The 18022-nt window shown below is 34.6% G+C and overlaps 1 protein-coding gene across 6 annotated transcripts in view; it reads left to right on the top strand.

Annotated features, from left to right (window-relative positions):
- The window catches only part of LIPI (lipase I), a 62364-nt gene extending 44573 nt beyond the window's left edge, over positions 1–17791 (top strand). For 5 of the 6 annotated variants that reach the window (XM_081235301.1, XM_081235302.1, XM_081235304.1 and 2 more), the window contains 2 exons: positions 445–621; positions 17526–17791. In XM_081235301.1, coding sequence (XP_081091427.1) covers positions 445–621; positions 17526–17613 — 265 coding nt within the window. In that variant the 3' untranslated portion in view covers positions 17614–17791. The remainder of the gene's footprint in view (positions 1–444; positions 622–17525) is intronic. The other variant, XM_081235305.1, reaches the window with a different exon arrangement.
- The last annotated feature ends 231 nt before the right edge of the window (positions 17792–18022 follow it).

Raw genomic sequence — 18022 nt, forward strand, 5'->3', positions numbered from 1 at the left:
CCTTTGCTGTTTCCTTTGGAGCCAGGCAGACCCATGAAGTGATAAAGTGGCACAGAACAACAAAGGATCACTATCTGAGGGCTCAGTCTATCCAAAGAATGGCAATAGTTGTTCAGGGGCCTATAAAAAGAAGCAAAATGTGACTGCTCTAATCTTAGTAATATGTACAATCTAGATACCAAGTTGGAAAGACAAGATGTCCCATTTTTTCTCAGAAAAGTTTTCTCAAAATATTTGAATGTGGGGATATATATATTATTATTTTATTTTGTTTTTAATTACTGTTTAAATTATTTTAATAAATACTTTACCACGTATTTTATTGTTTGGCCTTTTCCCTATAATATTGGTATTTCTATCTAATGTTTATAAGATTGTATTGATTTTGAAGTTGTATTACATTTTGGAGTACTAATATGATGAGATATGAAATTTTCTCTTTAGGAAGAACAGATTATTTTATAAACTTCAAGAATTCAAGATTCTTGCTCAGTTTTTAAATGATGTTGTAAATATTTCAAGCATTAGTTTGGCATATTTTCAGAGCTCAAATCAGCAATGTTCCACATGCAAATACACTATTCAGCGTCTCAAGTTAAAATCACTTACATATCCAGAAAGGTAAGAAAACTAAATTTTGATTTCAGTGTTATCTTTTAAACTTGAAAATATTGCTTTGCTAGGGAGTGGTTTAAAAATTCATGTATTCGAATATCTGTTTATTGTATTAAAATAAATAAAATTAAAATATCGTATTTTATATAAATGTTGGAATATCTAAAAGATACAAAAATTTTTTTGGCTTAGATGAGATTTATTTTGGAATTACATTACCCAAGCAAACAAAAAACACATACAATCATTTCTTGAGACACAATAAACATGAAAAAAGTGAGACAAATGTCTGCCTTAGAACTTTATCATCATTTCAATGGGTTTCTGATTGCTAGAAATCTCTCTTCTTTGGTTGACTGCAACACTTTCTCTTTATCTCTGTTTATGTTCCTGTATTTATATACTTGATTTCCCAATTACCTTTTTGTGAATGTCAAACACAGTAAATAAGAATTTCTGGAGAATAAAAATAATAAGTGGTAAGCATATGCATTTAGATGATGTCTACTTCAACAAAGGAGAACTGGGAAAATTCTTTGAAGTATGTTATTTTGTAAACTTTTGGTATGAGAATATTTAGTCATTCAAAAGTCAGTGAGTGGGGACTTCCCTGGTGGCACAGTAGTTGAGTCCGCCTGCCAATGCAGAGGACACAGGGTTCAAACCCTGTCCGGGAGGATCCCACATGCCATGGAGCAACTAAGCCCATGTGCCACAGCTACTGAGCCCAAGCACCGCAACTACTGAAGCCCGTGGGCCTAGAGCCCATGCTCCGCAACAAGAGAAGCCACCACAATGAGAAGCACGCACACCACAATGAAGAGTAGACCCAGCTCACCACAACTAGAGAAAGCCTGCACACAGCAATGAAGATCCAGCACAGCCAAAAAATAAGAAAATTAAAAAATTTATTAAAATAATGTCATTGTAATGGAGAGACAACAAGGGGTAATTATAATTTTGCCTTTGACTGAAATACTTACAAAAATACCAAAATATATGGACATTTTCAGTTAGGAACATTAGCAAAACCATTCCCTACCAAAGTATATCAGAGAGAGAAACAGAAAGTTTTTTTTGGGGGGGTCATGTTTAAAGGACTAGAGCTTTAAGATTTTTAATCTTCAACTGATCTCTCTATCTATTATTTTAACAATGAAAACCTATGCTAAATATAAGAATAGAAACTGTAGTCCTACAAATAGAACTTTGTAGTCCTCAAAAAATAGATTTTAAAGAGGTCATGGTTGTTGCACTATCTCCTCCATTAATACCTCTCTGAGCCTCAGGATGCTGAGTATGAATAAAGAAGTGTAGTTGTTATAGTTTTACATGCTCTGTTTCTGGCACTTAAATGTAAAGGATTTATATTGTTCTGGAATATAGTCTTCTCCCTGTATATCATAACTGGAAAGAGAAACAAAAGAGTTTCTTCCTCAGTCTAGAAGAAGCATATGCTGTAAGTCGTGGCCAGGCATTAGCTAGAATCTTTGTATATAAAACAGCACATGAGCTCACTATGAGAAAGAGAAATTTAATTCCATACATCTGTACAGTAAAAGGAACCAAGGATAATGTATAGATGGGCAAGTGCCAGAGCTAGATACTCATCTCTCATTGTTCAAGCAGAGGTGAACAGGAAAAAAACACAACAACAAAATGGTGCCTAATTCAGTATCAGCAACATAAGAAAGATCCAACAATCAAGACTGAGAAATAAGGTTGACTTTTTAAAAGATTTATTACAGGAAATTTCACAAAGAATTGCTTGGTGTTCTCAATAATATTTAAGGAAACAGTAACCCGTGAAGGAACAAGTGAAGAGCAAGATGATCAAGCAACTGACCGTGATTAAATGGAACTGACACAGTTAAGAAACTAAGGTCAACATCAAATTTAATGTCAACATTAAAAACAAGAAAGAGTAGAATTATAATGTAGAAAACTTTTTTTTTTTTTTTTTTTTTGCGGTATGCGGGCCTCTCACTGTTGTGGCCTCTCCCGTTGTGGAGCACAGGCTCTGGACACGCAGGCTCAGTGGCCATGGCTCATGGGCCTAGCCGCTCCATGGCATGTGGGATCCTCCCAGACCGGGGCACGAACCCATGTCCCCAGCATCGGCAGGTGGACTCCCAACCACTGCACCACCAGGGAAGCCCTAGAAAACTCGTTTTTAATAACCTACAGAATAAGGTAATATAATAGAGAAGACTGAGGAATAATTTTTGGGGAAAATAATTAAAATGCAAAAATACAGATACCTAGTATTGCTGAAGAGGAGACAACAGAAGAAGTAACTACAGATATGATGAAAGGAATCTCTCAACTGAAGATCATACAGATCTCAAATGGATAGAATGAACTAAGAACCAGGAAACTAAAAGAGAGCAACATTCAGAGCCACTCATATATTTTATTTTTAAGATTGAGTGATAAGTATAGAATTCTTCAAGTATTCAAAGACTTCTTCATGGAATGGAAGATTTAATGCTGTAGCAATGGCAATTCTTATTAAACTCGCCTGTAAGTTTAACATGACTTCCATCAAAATCTCCAGAAGAGATGGCTTAGCTCTTCCTAATTAACTTGGAATAACAAATTATTGAGATGAGCCAAGAAAATTTGAATAATGAGAGTCGTGTTTATAACTTTAACTATGAAACAGAAAAGCAAATTCCAAAACAGCAATAATTTTAAAAATTTGATACTGGCAGCAGAATATATATGCATTTAAGGGAGTAAAAGGAAAACTCCAAAACATAATTTTGTAGATGATGTGAATAACTTTTCAAGTAATGACACAAGAATAAATGACAACTGAAAAAGAGTTTAATGTCTTAATTATAACATATTCAAAATTAGTTATAGATATAGTAACATATTAAATATAAAGCAGTAAGGAGAAAACATAGGCAAATGTTTATGTATGCAGAATAATGAAAGCCAAGACAGAGAAACTAAATGGCAAATATTAATCAATTTGCCTCCATACAAATTAAAAAAATAAAATCTGTACGTCACAAACATTATTAACAAAAACAAAATAAGAAAACTTTTATAATGTGTGGGATATAGAATGGCTTTACATTATTTATATATTAATACATTTTACAAAAATACAGAAAGACACATCTCAGTTAAAACACAGAGAAACATCTTTTTAGTTGCCTTAGTCAAAAAACCTGGGTTCAGCATAGACGTCTTTTTCTGTCACAGTCCACAGCCAATCATAAAAACTTTTGCCCCTACCTTCTAAACATATCCAGTATTCAACCATAGTCTCAATAAAAGCCAAAGCCCTCACAATGGTTTACAAATCCAACCTGACTCGGGGGCTACACCTCCACTTTCCCATACCTCTTTGACCTCAGCTCTTCCTTCACTGAACTGGCTCTTTAGCTCCAGCATTGCAGGCCTCCTTGCTGTTCCTTGAACATACCAGGCAGGGTCTTTCTTAGAACCTTTGCACTGGCTGTTTCCTCTGCCTGAAAATTTCCTTCCCTAGAAGTCTAACTGTCTCTTCATGATTTTGCTCAGATGTCATTTTTTCAATATAGCAATCCTACCACTCCTGATCTCCCTGACCTTGCTTGTTTTGTTTGTTTTGTTTTTCCTCATAGGACTTATAGGTAGTATACTACATACTTATTTATTATGTATGTTGTTTATTATTATTTATTATTCTCCAGAATAGATCATATCTTGGATCACAAATCAAGCCTTGGTAAATTTAAGAAAATTGAAATCATGTCAAGTATCTTTTCTGACCACAACACTATGAGACTAGATATCAATTACAGGAAAAATATGTAAAACATACAAACACATGGAGACTAAATAATACACTACTTAGTAACCAAGAGATCACCGAAGAAATCAAAGAGGAAATCAAAAAATACCTACAAACAAATGACAATGAAAACACGACAACCCAAAACCTATGGGATGCAGCAAAAGCAGTTCTAACAGGGAAGTTTATAGCAATACAATCCTACCTTAAAAAACAAGAAACATCTCAAATAAACAACCTAACCTTACACCTGAAGCAATTAGAGAAAGAAGAACCAAAAAAACCCAAAGTTAGCAGAAGGAAAGAAATCATAAAGATTTAAAAAGGAGAAGACTCAAATCAATAGAATTCGAAATGAAAAAGAAGTAACAACTGATGCTGCTGAAGTACAAAGGACCATGAGAGATTACTACAAGCAACTCTATGCCAAAAAAATGGACAACCTGGAAGAAATGGACAAATTCTTAGAAAAGCACAACTTTCCGAGACTGAACCAGGAAGAAAATATAAAGAGACGAATCAAAAGCACTGAAATTGAAACTGTGATTTAAAATCTTCCAACAAACAAAAGCCCAAGACCAGATGGCTTCCCAGGTGAATTCTATGAAACATTTAGAGAAGAGCTAACACCTATCCTTCTCAAACTCTTCCAAAATATAGCAGAGGGAGGAACACTCCCAAACACATTCTACGAGGCCAATATCACCCTGATACCAAAAGCAGACAAAGATGTCACAAAGAAAGAAAACTACAGGCCAATATCACTGATGAACATAGATGCAAAAATCCTCAACAAAATACTAGCAAACAGAATCCAACAGCATATTAAAAGGATCATACACCATGATCAAGTGGGTTTATCCCAGGAATGCAAGGATTCTTCAGTATATGCAAATCAATCAATGTGATACACTACATTAACAAATTGAAGGAGAAAAACCATAAGATCATCTCAATAGATGCAGAAAAAGCTTTTGACAAAATTCCACACCGATTTATGATAAAAACCCTGCAGAAAGTAGGCATAGAGGGAACTTTCCTCAACATAATAAAGGCCATATATGACAAACCCACAGCCAACATAGTCCTCAATGGTGAAAAACTGAAACCACTTCCACCGAGATCAGGAAGAAGATAAGGGTGCCCATTCTCACCACTATTATTCAGCATCATTTTGGAAGTTTTAGCCACAGCAATCATAGAAGAAAAAGAAAAGGAATTCAAATCGGAAAAGAAGAGGTAAAGCTGTCATTCTTTGCAGATGACATGATACTGTACATAGAGAATCCTAAAGATGCTACCAGAAAACTACTAGAGCTAATCAATGAATTTGGTAAAGTAGCAGGATACAAAATTAATGCACAGAAATCTCTTGCATTCCTATACACTAATGATGAAAAATCTGGAAGTGAAATTAAGGAAATACTCCCATTTACCACTGCAACAAAAAGAATAAAATATCTAGGAATAAACCTACCTAAGGAGACAAAAGACCTGTATGCAGAAACTATAAGACACTGATGAAAGGAATTAAAGATGATAATAGAGAGATATACATGTTCTTGGATTGGAAGAATCAACATTGTGAAAATAACTATACTACCCAAAGCAATCTACAGATTCAATGCAATCCCTATCAAATTACCAATGGCATTTTTCACAGAACTAGTACAAAAAATTTCACAATTTGTATGGAAAGAGAAAAGACCCCAAATAGCCAAAGCAATCTTGAGAAAGAGAAACGGAGTTGGAGGAATCAGGCTCCCTCACTTCAGACTATACTACAGAGTAATAGTAATCAAGACAGTATGGTACTGGCACAGAAACAGAAATATAGATCAATGGAACAGGATAGAAAGCCCAGAGATAAACCCATGCACATATGGTCACCTTATTTTTGATAAAGAAGGCAAGAATATACAATGGAGAAAACACAGCATCTTCAATAAGGTGTGCTGCGACAACTGGACAGCTACATGTAAAAGAATGAAATTAGAACACTCCCTAACACCACATACAAAAATAAACTCAAAATGGATTAAGACCTAAATGTAAGGCCAGACACAATAAAACTCTTAGAGGAAAACATAGGCAGAACACTCTATGACATAAATGACAGCAAGATCCTTTTTGACCCACCTCCTAGAGAAATGAAATAAAAACAAAAACAAATGGGACCTAATGAAACTTAAAAGCTTTTGCACAGCAAAGGAAACCATAAACAAGATGAAAAGACAACCCTCAGAATGGGAGAAAATATTTGCAAATGAAACAACTGACAAAGGATTCATGTCCAAAATTTACAAGCAGCTCATGCAGCTCAATATGAAAAAAAACAACCCAATCCCCAAATGGGCAGAAGACCTAAATTTCTCCAAAGACATTTCTCCAAAGAAGATATACAGATGCCAACAAACACATGAAAGGATGCTCAACATCATTAATCATTAGAGAAATGCAAATCAAAACTACAATGAGATATCATCTCACACCAGTCAGAATGGCCATCATCAGAAAATCTAGAAACAATAAATGCTGGAGAGGGTGTGGAGAAAAGGGAACCCTCTTGCACTGTTGGTGGGAATGTAAATTGATACAGCCACTATGGAGAACAGTATGGACGTTCCTTAAAAAGCTAAAAGTAGAACTACCATACGACCCAGCAATCCCCCTACTGGGCATATACCTTGAGAAAACCATAATTCAAAAGAGTCATGCACCACATTGTTCATTGCAGCTCTATTTACATTAGCCAGGACATGGAAGCAACCTAAGTGTCCATCAGCACAGATGAATGGATAAAGAAGATGTGGCACATATATACAATGGAATACTCAGCCATAAAAAGAAACAAAATTGTGTTATTTGTAGTGAGGTGGATGGACCTAGGGTCTGTCATACAGAGTGAAGTAAGTTAGAAAGAGAAAAACAAATACCGTATGCTAACACATATATATGGAATCTAAAAGAAAAAATAAATGGTCATAAAGAACCTAGGGGTAGGACGGGAATAAAGATGCAGACCTAATAGAGAATGGACTTGAGGACACAGGGAGTGGGAAGGGTAAGCTAGGATGAAGTGAGAGAGTGGCATGGATATATATACACTACCAAATGCAAAATAGATAGCTAGGGGGAAGCAGCCGCATAGCACAGGGAGATCAGCTCGGTGCTTTGTGACCACCTAGAGTGGTGGGATAGGGAGTGTGGGAGGGAGGGAGTCACAAGAGGGAAGAGATATGGGGATATATGTATATGTATAGCTAATTCACTTTGTTATAAAGCAGAAACTAACAACACCATTGTAAAGCAATTATACTCCAATAAAGATGTTAAAAAAAAAAGATGTGGAAGGTGTGTGTGTGTGTGTGTGTGTGTGTGTGTGTGTGTGTGTGTGTGATGGAATATTATTCAGCCACAGGGAAGAAGACATCCAGCAGTTTGTGACAACATGGATGAGTCTCGGGCACCCTATGCTAAGTAATTTGTCAGAGAGAGAAAGAGAAATACTGTATGATATCACATGTGGAAGCTAAAAAAGCTGAACCTATAGACACAGAGACTAGAATGGTCGTTAACTAGAGCGTGGGAAGTGGAGGAAAAGAGATGTTGGTCAAAAAGTACAAGCTTCCGGGCCTCCCTGGTGGCGCAGTGGTTGAGAGTCCGCCTGCCGATGCAGGGGATACGGGTTCGTGCCCCGGTCTGGGAGGATCCCACATGCCGCGGAGCGGCTGGGCCCGTGAGCCATGGCCGCTGGGCCTGCGCGTCTAGAGCCTGTGCTCCGCAACGGGAGAGGCCACAGCAGTGAGAGGCCCACATACCGCAAAAAGAAAAAAAAAAAAAAAAAAAAAAAAAAAAAAAAGTACAAGCTTCCAGTTATAAGATGAATAAGTTCTGGGGAACTAATGTACAGCTGAGTGATTATAGTTAACAGGTATTGTATTATATACTTGAAAGTTGCTAATACAGTAGATCTTAAATGTTCTCACCACACACTAAATGGTAATTATGTGATGTGATGTGATGTGATGCATGTGTTAGCTAACACTATGATGGCAATAGGTACTATGATAGGGAACTATCATACCTACCTGATTCTAAGTTCACACCCCACAGGGGGAAGAAAATGTTTTAAGGTCCCACTGCATCTCACCGATTTTGATTGGGCAAGTACATATCTTTGAACCTCACACTGTGCTTGGGGAATTATATTCTTCTGATTGGCTAGGGAAATAAGTTCTTTCAGTGTTTTATGCTTAACTCTGAGACAAGATGGGATCAAGTTCATCCAAAGTTTATAGATTGAGAGTGGGGTAAAGAATGATGAGGGTAATATTACCTGAAAGGGATAGATGCTTCGTGGCAAAAATAACAGACCACTACAGAGAGACTGAAAATATTTTGATAAGTCAGCAAAACATTAATTAAACATTAATTGTCTGGCTTGTAATCTATCTTACTAAAGTTAAATATTGATTTAACTAAAAAATATAATTCTGACTGGCTGACACAATTAACTTGTGAATGAAAGCTATAAATGAATAGCTAAGCTAGAGCACTCAAATTCAGATCTTTCAGCGTCTGGATACTTCAAACAATTTGGGGGTAAGTTAGGTTTTTTAAATAGGTATGTTTATAGTTCTGCATGACTATAATGTAATTTTGACTGACAAGACAATGTGAGATTAAACATTGAAGTAACTCTTCAAATAATTTACTCCAGTATCACGAGGGTTTATGTATAAATTTAGACATTTGTCTTTTTTCAAATTAATTAAACATCTCAATCTATAATTTTGTAGCTTTGGCCTCTATACTTTACTTACTTCATGGTAACTTCTCTTGTTAATTTAGTATTTCATTTCATGAAATAGTTTCAAGATTCTTTTGAAAATATTATACATGAAGCTTAGATTTAATGAGGGTAAGTATTTGGTTAAGAACAGCCAAAGAACTGTCTTTAGAGAGTAACCTCAGAAAACCAATTTACAGTTATACTATTTGTGCTAAAGTCATTAACACTTCATTTTTTGTCTTTTAAACTGCCCGGTTAAAAGGCCAAGGGTACTTTGGGAGAATGTAGGGATTGGAACGCTAGAATTGTGAAGGGCATTTAAAGGTAACAATTTTGGCAAAACTGTTTTACATTTTTACAGAGTTTGCTCACTCATTCTGAAGCCTGTCCCCCATTTTCACTATCCACAGCCCATTTTCTCGGGGGTCCTCAAATGGTGCTGTAGGTCTGTGTAATGTTGAGAGGTGACACAGATAAAGAACTCCAAACAATGTCAACAGTGTGAATAGCCAATGTGTGTTTCTATATGTAATGTAAACTATGCCTCATATAAGAATAAGCTTTTAGGACGACTGGAAATGAGCTTCTTTTGTATACCATTAGAGTATTGAACAAAAAGGTTACTATACCTAAATATTTTTAGAAATTCAATATTTTATTTACCATATTTAGGGACAAGATACTTTATTCATATTCTACTTCTAAAATTATTTATCTTAGATTAAAATTTTGTTGCAGTTATATACATTTTAAAAAAATATTTGATAATTAAGATAAGTGATTATCTTTTTAATTTGCCTAAAGTTATGACATAATTTTAAATGGTAATTGTATAGTTGGACAATATTAGCAAGAAATTTCAGGTTATAATCCTAAAAACTACAGCACATATATTTTCAGTAACTATGCTGTAAGATACAACTATAGTTATTATATAAATACCCAATAATTGATACAAATCTTAACAAAATTTGATTAAAAGTACATTACATAAATAAATATATATATATAAATGCATTTTACAATCAACCCGTGTTCACAAAATAGTTGCTTTTCTTTCTATATTTGCCTTGCAATATGTTCCATATGTTTTCAGTGACATATATGTGAAGTATACATTCGGCTCATAGCAGATGCTCAGTTAGTAGCAATCCTTTCATTGCATTTTTATTCCCTTCTCTTGTTGGTCCCCAATTTAACTCTTCTTATACCTCCTTTTATCTATAAATACACAGCTCAAGCAATAGACTGGCCAAGCCCATAATTATATGAAAAATATAGGCCTGTTTTGCTGAAGTAATTCATCAATAAAATGCTTTATTTCCAATGATTCTGTGAAACTATGTCACATTCTCCAACCATAAAAACACTCCTACCTTTTTGTACAAGTTCCATTCATTAACACTTTGTAAACTTCTTATCCAAACTCTCTATTCACTTCTACTACACTTCCCACTCTTATAATGTAGTGATCAGAATCCTCACCCATCAGAGTTTTGGAGGATATAAGAAGACTCTCAGCAGAGTTAAGAACTTCAGAAAAAGAAATCTGCATTGATTGCAAATTTATCTCATAAAGTGGAATTTATCTTGTGAGTTATTTGCCTTAAACTCAATTTAACCTTCTCCTTTAGGGTACTAGTATATAAGAAGGAGGATTTTTAGTTTTTTTCCAAGATGCATGTTTTAAGGAAACATTATTGTGTACAAAGGATTGATGACTTCTTTGAAGATTTAGGCATTAAAAGGATATCCCAGAGAAGTTTGTTTTAATATTAGTGAACTTCTTTCAAGATGAATTATAGTGGTTAAATTTATTTAGCATCTACTACATCCTAAATGCTATTTTTACAATTTTTGCAACAACTCCATGAGTTAAGTGTTTTCTTTGTTTTACTAGTAAGGGAACAGAAACTCAGAGGTTTTATAACATGTCTAAGGTTTCTCAGCTGAGAAGTGCCTTCGCAATGACTCGAAGCCAAACTTTTTTTGGCTTTTTTCATTTGTTGTTTTCTTTGCTTTTACTTGCTGCTCTTTTTATAGGAATAAACAGTTTTTCGCTAATTAATATAGTCAACTATTCCCATTGTGGAACATTTGGAAAATTTAATTCATATATAATCCTACAACTAAGAGATAACACTGTTAATATTTTGTCATACTTACTTGTAATCGCACATGCTACAGTTGAATCATGAATTTAATTATTTACATTTAATTATAAGCAGGCTTTTTGTGTAGAATCATGCAGCTTATTCACTACAATAATAGCTTCAAGGGTCACTGTTCACATAGATAATAATGTGACCACATTGGACTTGGAGCTGTGCAACATCATGTACCTGGTTATAAGCAATTTTTCTCTTTTTAACTGTAAGTTAATGACAATATATTTCATCTTTTGTAGAATATTCAACTTAGATTTTCCTTTATGTTGAATACTTTTCCCCCAATTTTTGTTTTTCATAAACACTATCCATGTATAAACAACTATCTGCACTTTAAAAAAGTGCCTTTTTTATATTCATAGAACATTTTCAAATCTTTTACCTCACCACATAATGTTCACACCTTGACACAGAATGTCGGTGACCCTACAGACAGTCATAGGTTGCTCCATTTATTTCTCTTTTTCAAGTCACTTATAAGAGGAAAAGAAAGTGTAAAGGCAGACAGGTATGTCCACTATTATATTTGATTCACTGTCTCCTTAATCGTGTTTTACACAGACAAATGTTATATACAACTCCTTCATTGGTTAAGTAAGAAATGTGGTAGTCATTGGGATAGGCTGCAGAGAAAAAAATAAGCATGTGTGTCATTTTAATTTTTATGTAAAATCTAAACAGTGGATAGACTATGAAAATTTACTAAATTTACAAAATTTTGATGCAATTACTTCTACTCAGGGAAAAAAAAAACCTAAAATACATTTTGTGGGTGGTTAACAAAACTCTTAACATTCCCTGTTGGCTGTGGATGCTAACAGATGCTTGGATGAAATATGTGCTTTAAGTTTAATTACCTAGATAATTGCAGTAACCATTTAGTTGCTTTTCCATTTAGATCTGTCCATACAGATAATGTGCAATTAATGAGAATTAGCACTGCCAAAGCACTGGGAATGTGAGTTATAAAAATATGATGCCTTATGGTCCAGACTAAACTGTGTATCTACTCAATCAGTAATTAGCTATCTGTAACAAACTATGATAGAGACTACACAAACAACATAGTTCTTCTGAGCTTTTCCAGTGGACTAGGCTTTCAAACTTAGGGACTGAGAGGAATATTCAAGTGGAGGCACCTGGATGACTTCCTGATAAAAGTTGAACTAAACCTACTTTTAAAAACTTTACTTAATAAGTAAAATGTACTCTTTTTGGTATACAGTTCTCTGAGGTTTTTGTGTGTGTGTGTGTGGTACGCGGGCCTCTCACTGTTGTGGCCTCTCCCGCTGCGGAGCACAGGCTCCGGACGCGCAGGCTCAGCGACCATGGCTCACGGGCCCAGCTGCTCCATGGCATGTGGGATCCTCCCGGACCGGGGCATGAACCCGTGCCCCCTGCATCAGCAGGCGGACTCTCAACCACTGTGCCACCAGGGAAGCCCCAGTTCTATGAGTTTTAATACGTGCATAGAGTCATATAACCACCACAACAATTAAGATACAGAACATTTCCATCAATCATAAAAACTGCCTTGTGCTGCCCCTTTATTTTCAACTCCCCATGCCCACTCTCTGACAACCTCTGCACCTAGATTTGCCCTTTCCAGAACATTATATAAATGGAATCATATAGTATGTTGCCTTATAAGTATGGCTTCTTTCACTTAGCTTTAGACATTTAAAATTCATCCATGTTGTTGCCTATATCAGTGGAATGTTATTGATGAATAGTATTTTATTGTATGGATATATCACAGTTCCTTTATCCATTCACCAGTTGGAGGAAATATAATTTATTCATAATTTTTCATATCTGTCCATGACCAAAGCCAACATAAATATTTGCCTGCAGGTTTTTATGTGAACATATGTTTTCATTTCTCTTAGATAAACACCTAGAAGAGAGATTGTGGGGTCATATTGTGAGTGTATGTCTAACTTTATAAGAAACTGCCAGACTGTTTTCCAAGGTGACTGTACATTTTGTATTCCCACTGGCACTTATCAGAGTTCTGCTGCTCTCTTACACCAAAAACTGCACCTTCAACCGTTTCTTTGTTGCTTGTTTTTTATTTTTGCTATTCTAATACTTGTATAGAGGTAGTTCACTGTGTTTTTAATTTGCATTTCTCAAATGACAAATGATGTTGATGACCTCTGCCATTTAATTGAGGGTATCTGCATCTTTAAATTTAATGTAATTGTAGATATATTTGGGTTTAAATCTATCATCTTGCTATTTTGTTTTCTGGTTGTCCCATATGTTCTTTGTTCCCAATTTCTCATTGTCTGCCTTCTTTTGGTAAATTGAGGAGTCCTATGATTACATTTGATCTTCTTTGTGGGTTTATTATCTATAACTACTGTTTGATTATTTTAGTGGTTTCTTTGGGGTTTATATTATAATCTTTATTTTATCACAGTGTACCTTCAAGTGAATTTTACTACTTTACATATAACATGAGAGCCTTACAGTAGTATACTTCCATTTCTCTCTTGTGCTGTTGTTGGCATACATTTTAATTATACATGTGCTAAGATCTCTATAATACAGTACATCACTTTTCTTCAGAGAAGTATGTCCATTAAAGATACATAAATCATTAGGAAAAGTCATATACTTTTTCCATATCGTTACCATTTCTGATGCACTTCTAACCCTTATGTAGATGCGTATTTCCATCTGGTATAATTTATCTTATAACAAAAGGAGTTCCTGTAAGATTTTTTTGTAGGATCTGATAGTTGTGAATTCTTTCAACTTTTGTGTGTCTGAAAAAGTCTTTATGACATCTTTATTATGAAAGATAATTTCTCTGGGTATAGAATTCTAGTTTGACGGTTGTTATTATTGTTTTACTTTCAGTACATTAAGAATGTTGCTGTACAGTCTTAGACCATGCATTGATCTTAATGAGAAATATATTAATATCCTTCCTTTGTTCCCATGAGGAAAATAAGCCTCTTTTCTCTGGCTTGTTTTAAGATTTTCTCCTTATCACTGACTTTAAGCAGTTTGATTTGATGTGGCTTTTTGGAATTTTTTTCATATCTGTTGTGTTTAGTGTTTGTTGACCTTATTGGGTCCATGGGTTTATGGATTTCATCAGATTTTATCTGAATTTTTAACTTCTTTTGAAATATCTTTTTCTATGTCCCTACTCTCTCCTCTCCCTTTGGGGACTCTAATTTCAAGTTTATTAGGCTGCTTGAAGTTGTCCCACAGTTTACTGATACTCTGTGAAGTTTTAAACTTCATTTACTCCCTACATTTCATTTTGAATAGTTTCCATTGCTGTGTCTTCAAGTTCACTATTCCTTTCTTCTGCAATGTCTAAGTTGATATTTATCCTATCCAGGGTATTTTTCAACTCAGATGTTATAGCTTTCACCTATGGAAGTTTGATTTGACTCTCTTAATATCTCTTATGTCTCTACCTAGCTATTTGAACATATGAAATACAGTTAATAACTCTTTGAATATTTGTCTGCTGATTCTCACATCTATGCTAGTTCTCAGGTGGTTTCAATTGGTTGACCCTCATATGGTTCCATTTTCCTGCTTCTTTGCATGCTTGGTAATTCTTGATTAGACACCAAACATTGTGTATTTTATCATGTTAGGTGCTCCATATTTTTGTATTCTTATAAATATTCTTTAGGTTTATTCTCAAGATGCTCTTTTGTGTGTGTGTGTGTGTGTGTGTGTGTGTGTGTTACGTGGGCCTCTCACTGTTGTGGCCTCTCCTGTTGCGGAGCACAGGCTCCGGATGCACAGGCTCAGCAGCCATGGCTCACGGGCCCAGCCGCTCCGCGGCATGTGGGATCTTCCCGGACCGGGGCATGAACCCGTGTCACCTGCATCGGCAGGCGGACTATCAGCCACTGCGCCACCAGGGAAGCCCTTAAGTTACTTTTAAACAGGTTGATTCTTTCAGGTCCTGCCTTCAAGGTGTTTTAGGCAGGACTGGAGTAGGGCTACGTTTAGGGTTAATTACCCCCACTACTGAGGCAAGACCATTCTATTCTTTTTAACTGATCATCTGGCAGGTAGGAACAGACACCTTTGTTAGTGCTGGGAACCTTATCCTAGGTAAGTTTTAAAAATACTAGATGCATAGATGTGGTGATATGTTGTACAAAAGCCCTAGGGAGCTTTTTCAAATAAAGAAGCATGTCTATTCCCTGTAATTTGGTAGAATATATATGGATTAAAATTAAAAGCTAATTATATTTGAATTTTAGAGAGATTTTTTAACCCTTGGATTTCTTGTATTATTTTTTTATTAAAGTTTATACTTTATCAATGTACTGTGCTCATTTCTGCTAATTTGTGGTAAACAAAGCATTAGAAATGCAATATTCAGTGCTCTTTTTTTAAATTAAAAAATCCACTAAATAGTCTTCTTCCTATGATAGTTCAACATATATCACATAGTTTTTTCTAAATTATAGAGTTTAAAAATTTTGATTTGGGGAGAAGGAACTATTAATAACATAGGATAAATGATCTCAAAATCAGAGTCCTGGTAGTAGAACTAGATAGGCTTTTCACTATGTAAAAACAAAGAAAAATAATTTTTCTCATATGTTTTGGTAAAATTTAACTTTGGTAGGTGCAATGAACCTGACTAAACTGCTTTGTAATGCTTGCAGAGGCTTTGTAAAATGTGGAATATTTAATAAAAATATACATTTACTATACTGAACATATTGCAATGGTAACAGGGTTATGAGCTTTTATTTTTTTGTAGAAAATAAGTAAGAGCACACTTGCCCTAATACTGTATTATGAATATGTGAATAGAACAATTACTTAACCATTGAGGTAATTTATTAAAAAGTCTAATAACACCCTTGTCCTACGATGACAACTTAAAAATTAAGCAGATCAGGGGATGTCCAGAACACTGAAGGCTCACTCATTGAATAAAGGTTGTAGCAGGCTAGATTAAAAATTGACATAAGTATATATGTATTTGTTGAGGAAGTGGTAAAGTCATTCTTCCACTTATTTCTTAATAATGGAGAAAGGATTATATCTGATTTTTTGATTATGTTCTGAACTCTGACAATTTAACAAAAAGCTACTTTTGCTAATATCTAAGAATCAGAATCTTATCAACTTGAGGTACTCTCATTTCATATTTACTTCTGTACTATTAAAATTAAAATTCCTAGATGCATTTATTATTTCAAGGGGAAAATATTATAGTATTCTATATCAGCTTTTAGAATTAAAGATGAATATGTTCATATTTTATTACTTTTCAAATATTAGCAGATATAGGAAATTGATTAAAAATGGAAGAATTTAACCTAACAATACTGTTGATATTTTTACAACATGTCCAATGATGTCTTAATCAAGCTAGAAGGAGACAGACAGCAATATATCTCTTGAACTAGAGCAGTGCATATGTCAAATAAAGGCGAACTACCAGCACCTGTGCAGTTGAATTGCTCCCTTTTCCCTGACTAAGTTAGTATGGTTGATACAGGAGATTTCCATTTATTACACCATTTTTTCCTTTAGCTCCTTTCCTGAATTTTGACCTGTCTTTGCTTATTCTAGTTGAGTGCTTTTTTGAAGTTTTCAAGACATTAACAGGAAGATAAATTACGAGACAAGATGCCTGATTCACCACAGTGACATGACTTCTCAGAAACCTTCAAATACTAAATACACAATTTCTCCAAGATATAGAATACTTTAAATGTTATTATTTCCATTTTAGCAGGTGGCAGAGGATTGATTAAAACATTTGGCAAAATTGTCTGTGCAATTCAGCCCTACTCTTCCATGGTGGCTATCACGGTAGAAGAAGTGGCCCAGCCACTAAGAATTAAGTTCAGTTTTCAGCTATTTCAGTATTCAAAAATATTTCCCATTCAATGTAAGTATTCCAGTGAAGCAGCAAAGAGAGAAGATGTTGAAGCACAGAGAATTTTTTCTTTCTCACAAATACTGTGTCTATTCATCCCTATGTAGACAAATGAGATGGAGTAGAAATGATCCTAGAGGTTTATCTCAACTCCCTGCATTTAGAGAACTAGTTAGTTATAGGCATAGGGTATTCCAATATTTATGAGAAGAAAATAAATTTGCTGTTTTACTAATAGTTATTTTTTCTCTCTCTCTTTCTCTTTCACAGACCACCACTATGCACTTATAATTTTGTACTTAAAGAAAATGAGGAAATATTTCTCAGTCCAAATACATGCGTACCAAGTGAAATATAAAATGCCTTCTTCTATCAAATGTAACAACTTATTTGTGAATTAAAGAACTTATAAATGGAAACAACACAATTAGTATTTCTTTCAGAATGCATTGTTCAATCTGAAATTCAGATATTTCTACTTGAATAAATTTTTAAGAATCAAAAATATAGAATATTTTAAAATGCATATGCTAAAGCATTCTGAATATATTTTAAAAGCTATTTATTTCTGTTTACCTTAATCAAATGTTTCTCATTGAATGTTTCCCTTAATTACTTAATATTAATAGATAATGTGTCTTTAGAAAAAGAGAGAAGCTTATTGCTTCAACACACTGTCTAAATAGTATCATTTTCCGCTCAGAATGCAGTAATAAATGAATTTTTTAAAAATTTGTAAATTTATCATTTTGAGAAGTCACTTGGAT

The sequence above is a fragment of the Mesoplodon bidens genome (genome assembly GCF_964165515.1).
Source record: "Mesoplodon bidens genome assembly, chromosome: 5".
In the NCBI taxonomy this organism is placed as follows: domain Eukaryota; kingdom Metazoa; phylum Chordata; class Mammalia; order Artiodactyla; family Ziphiidae; genus Mesoplodon; species Mesoplodon bidens.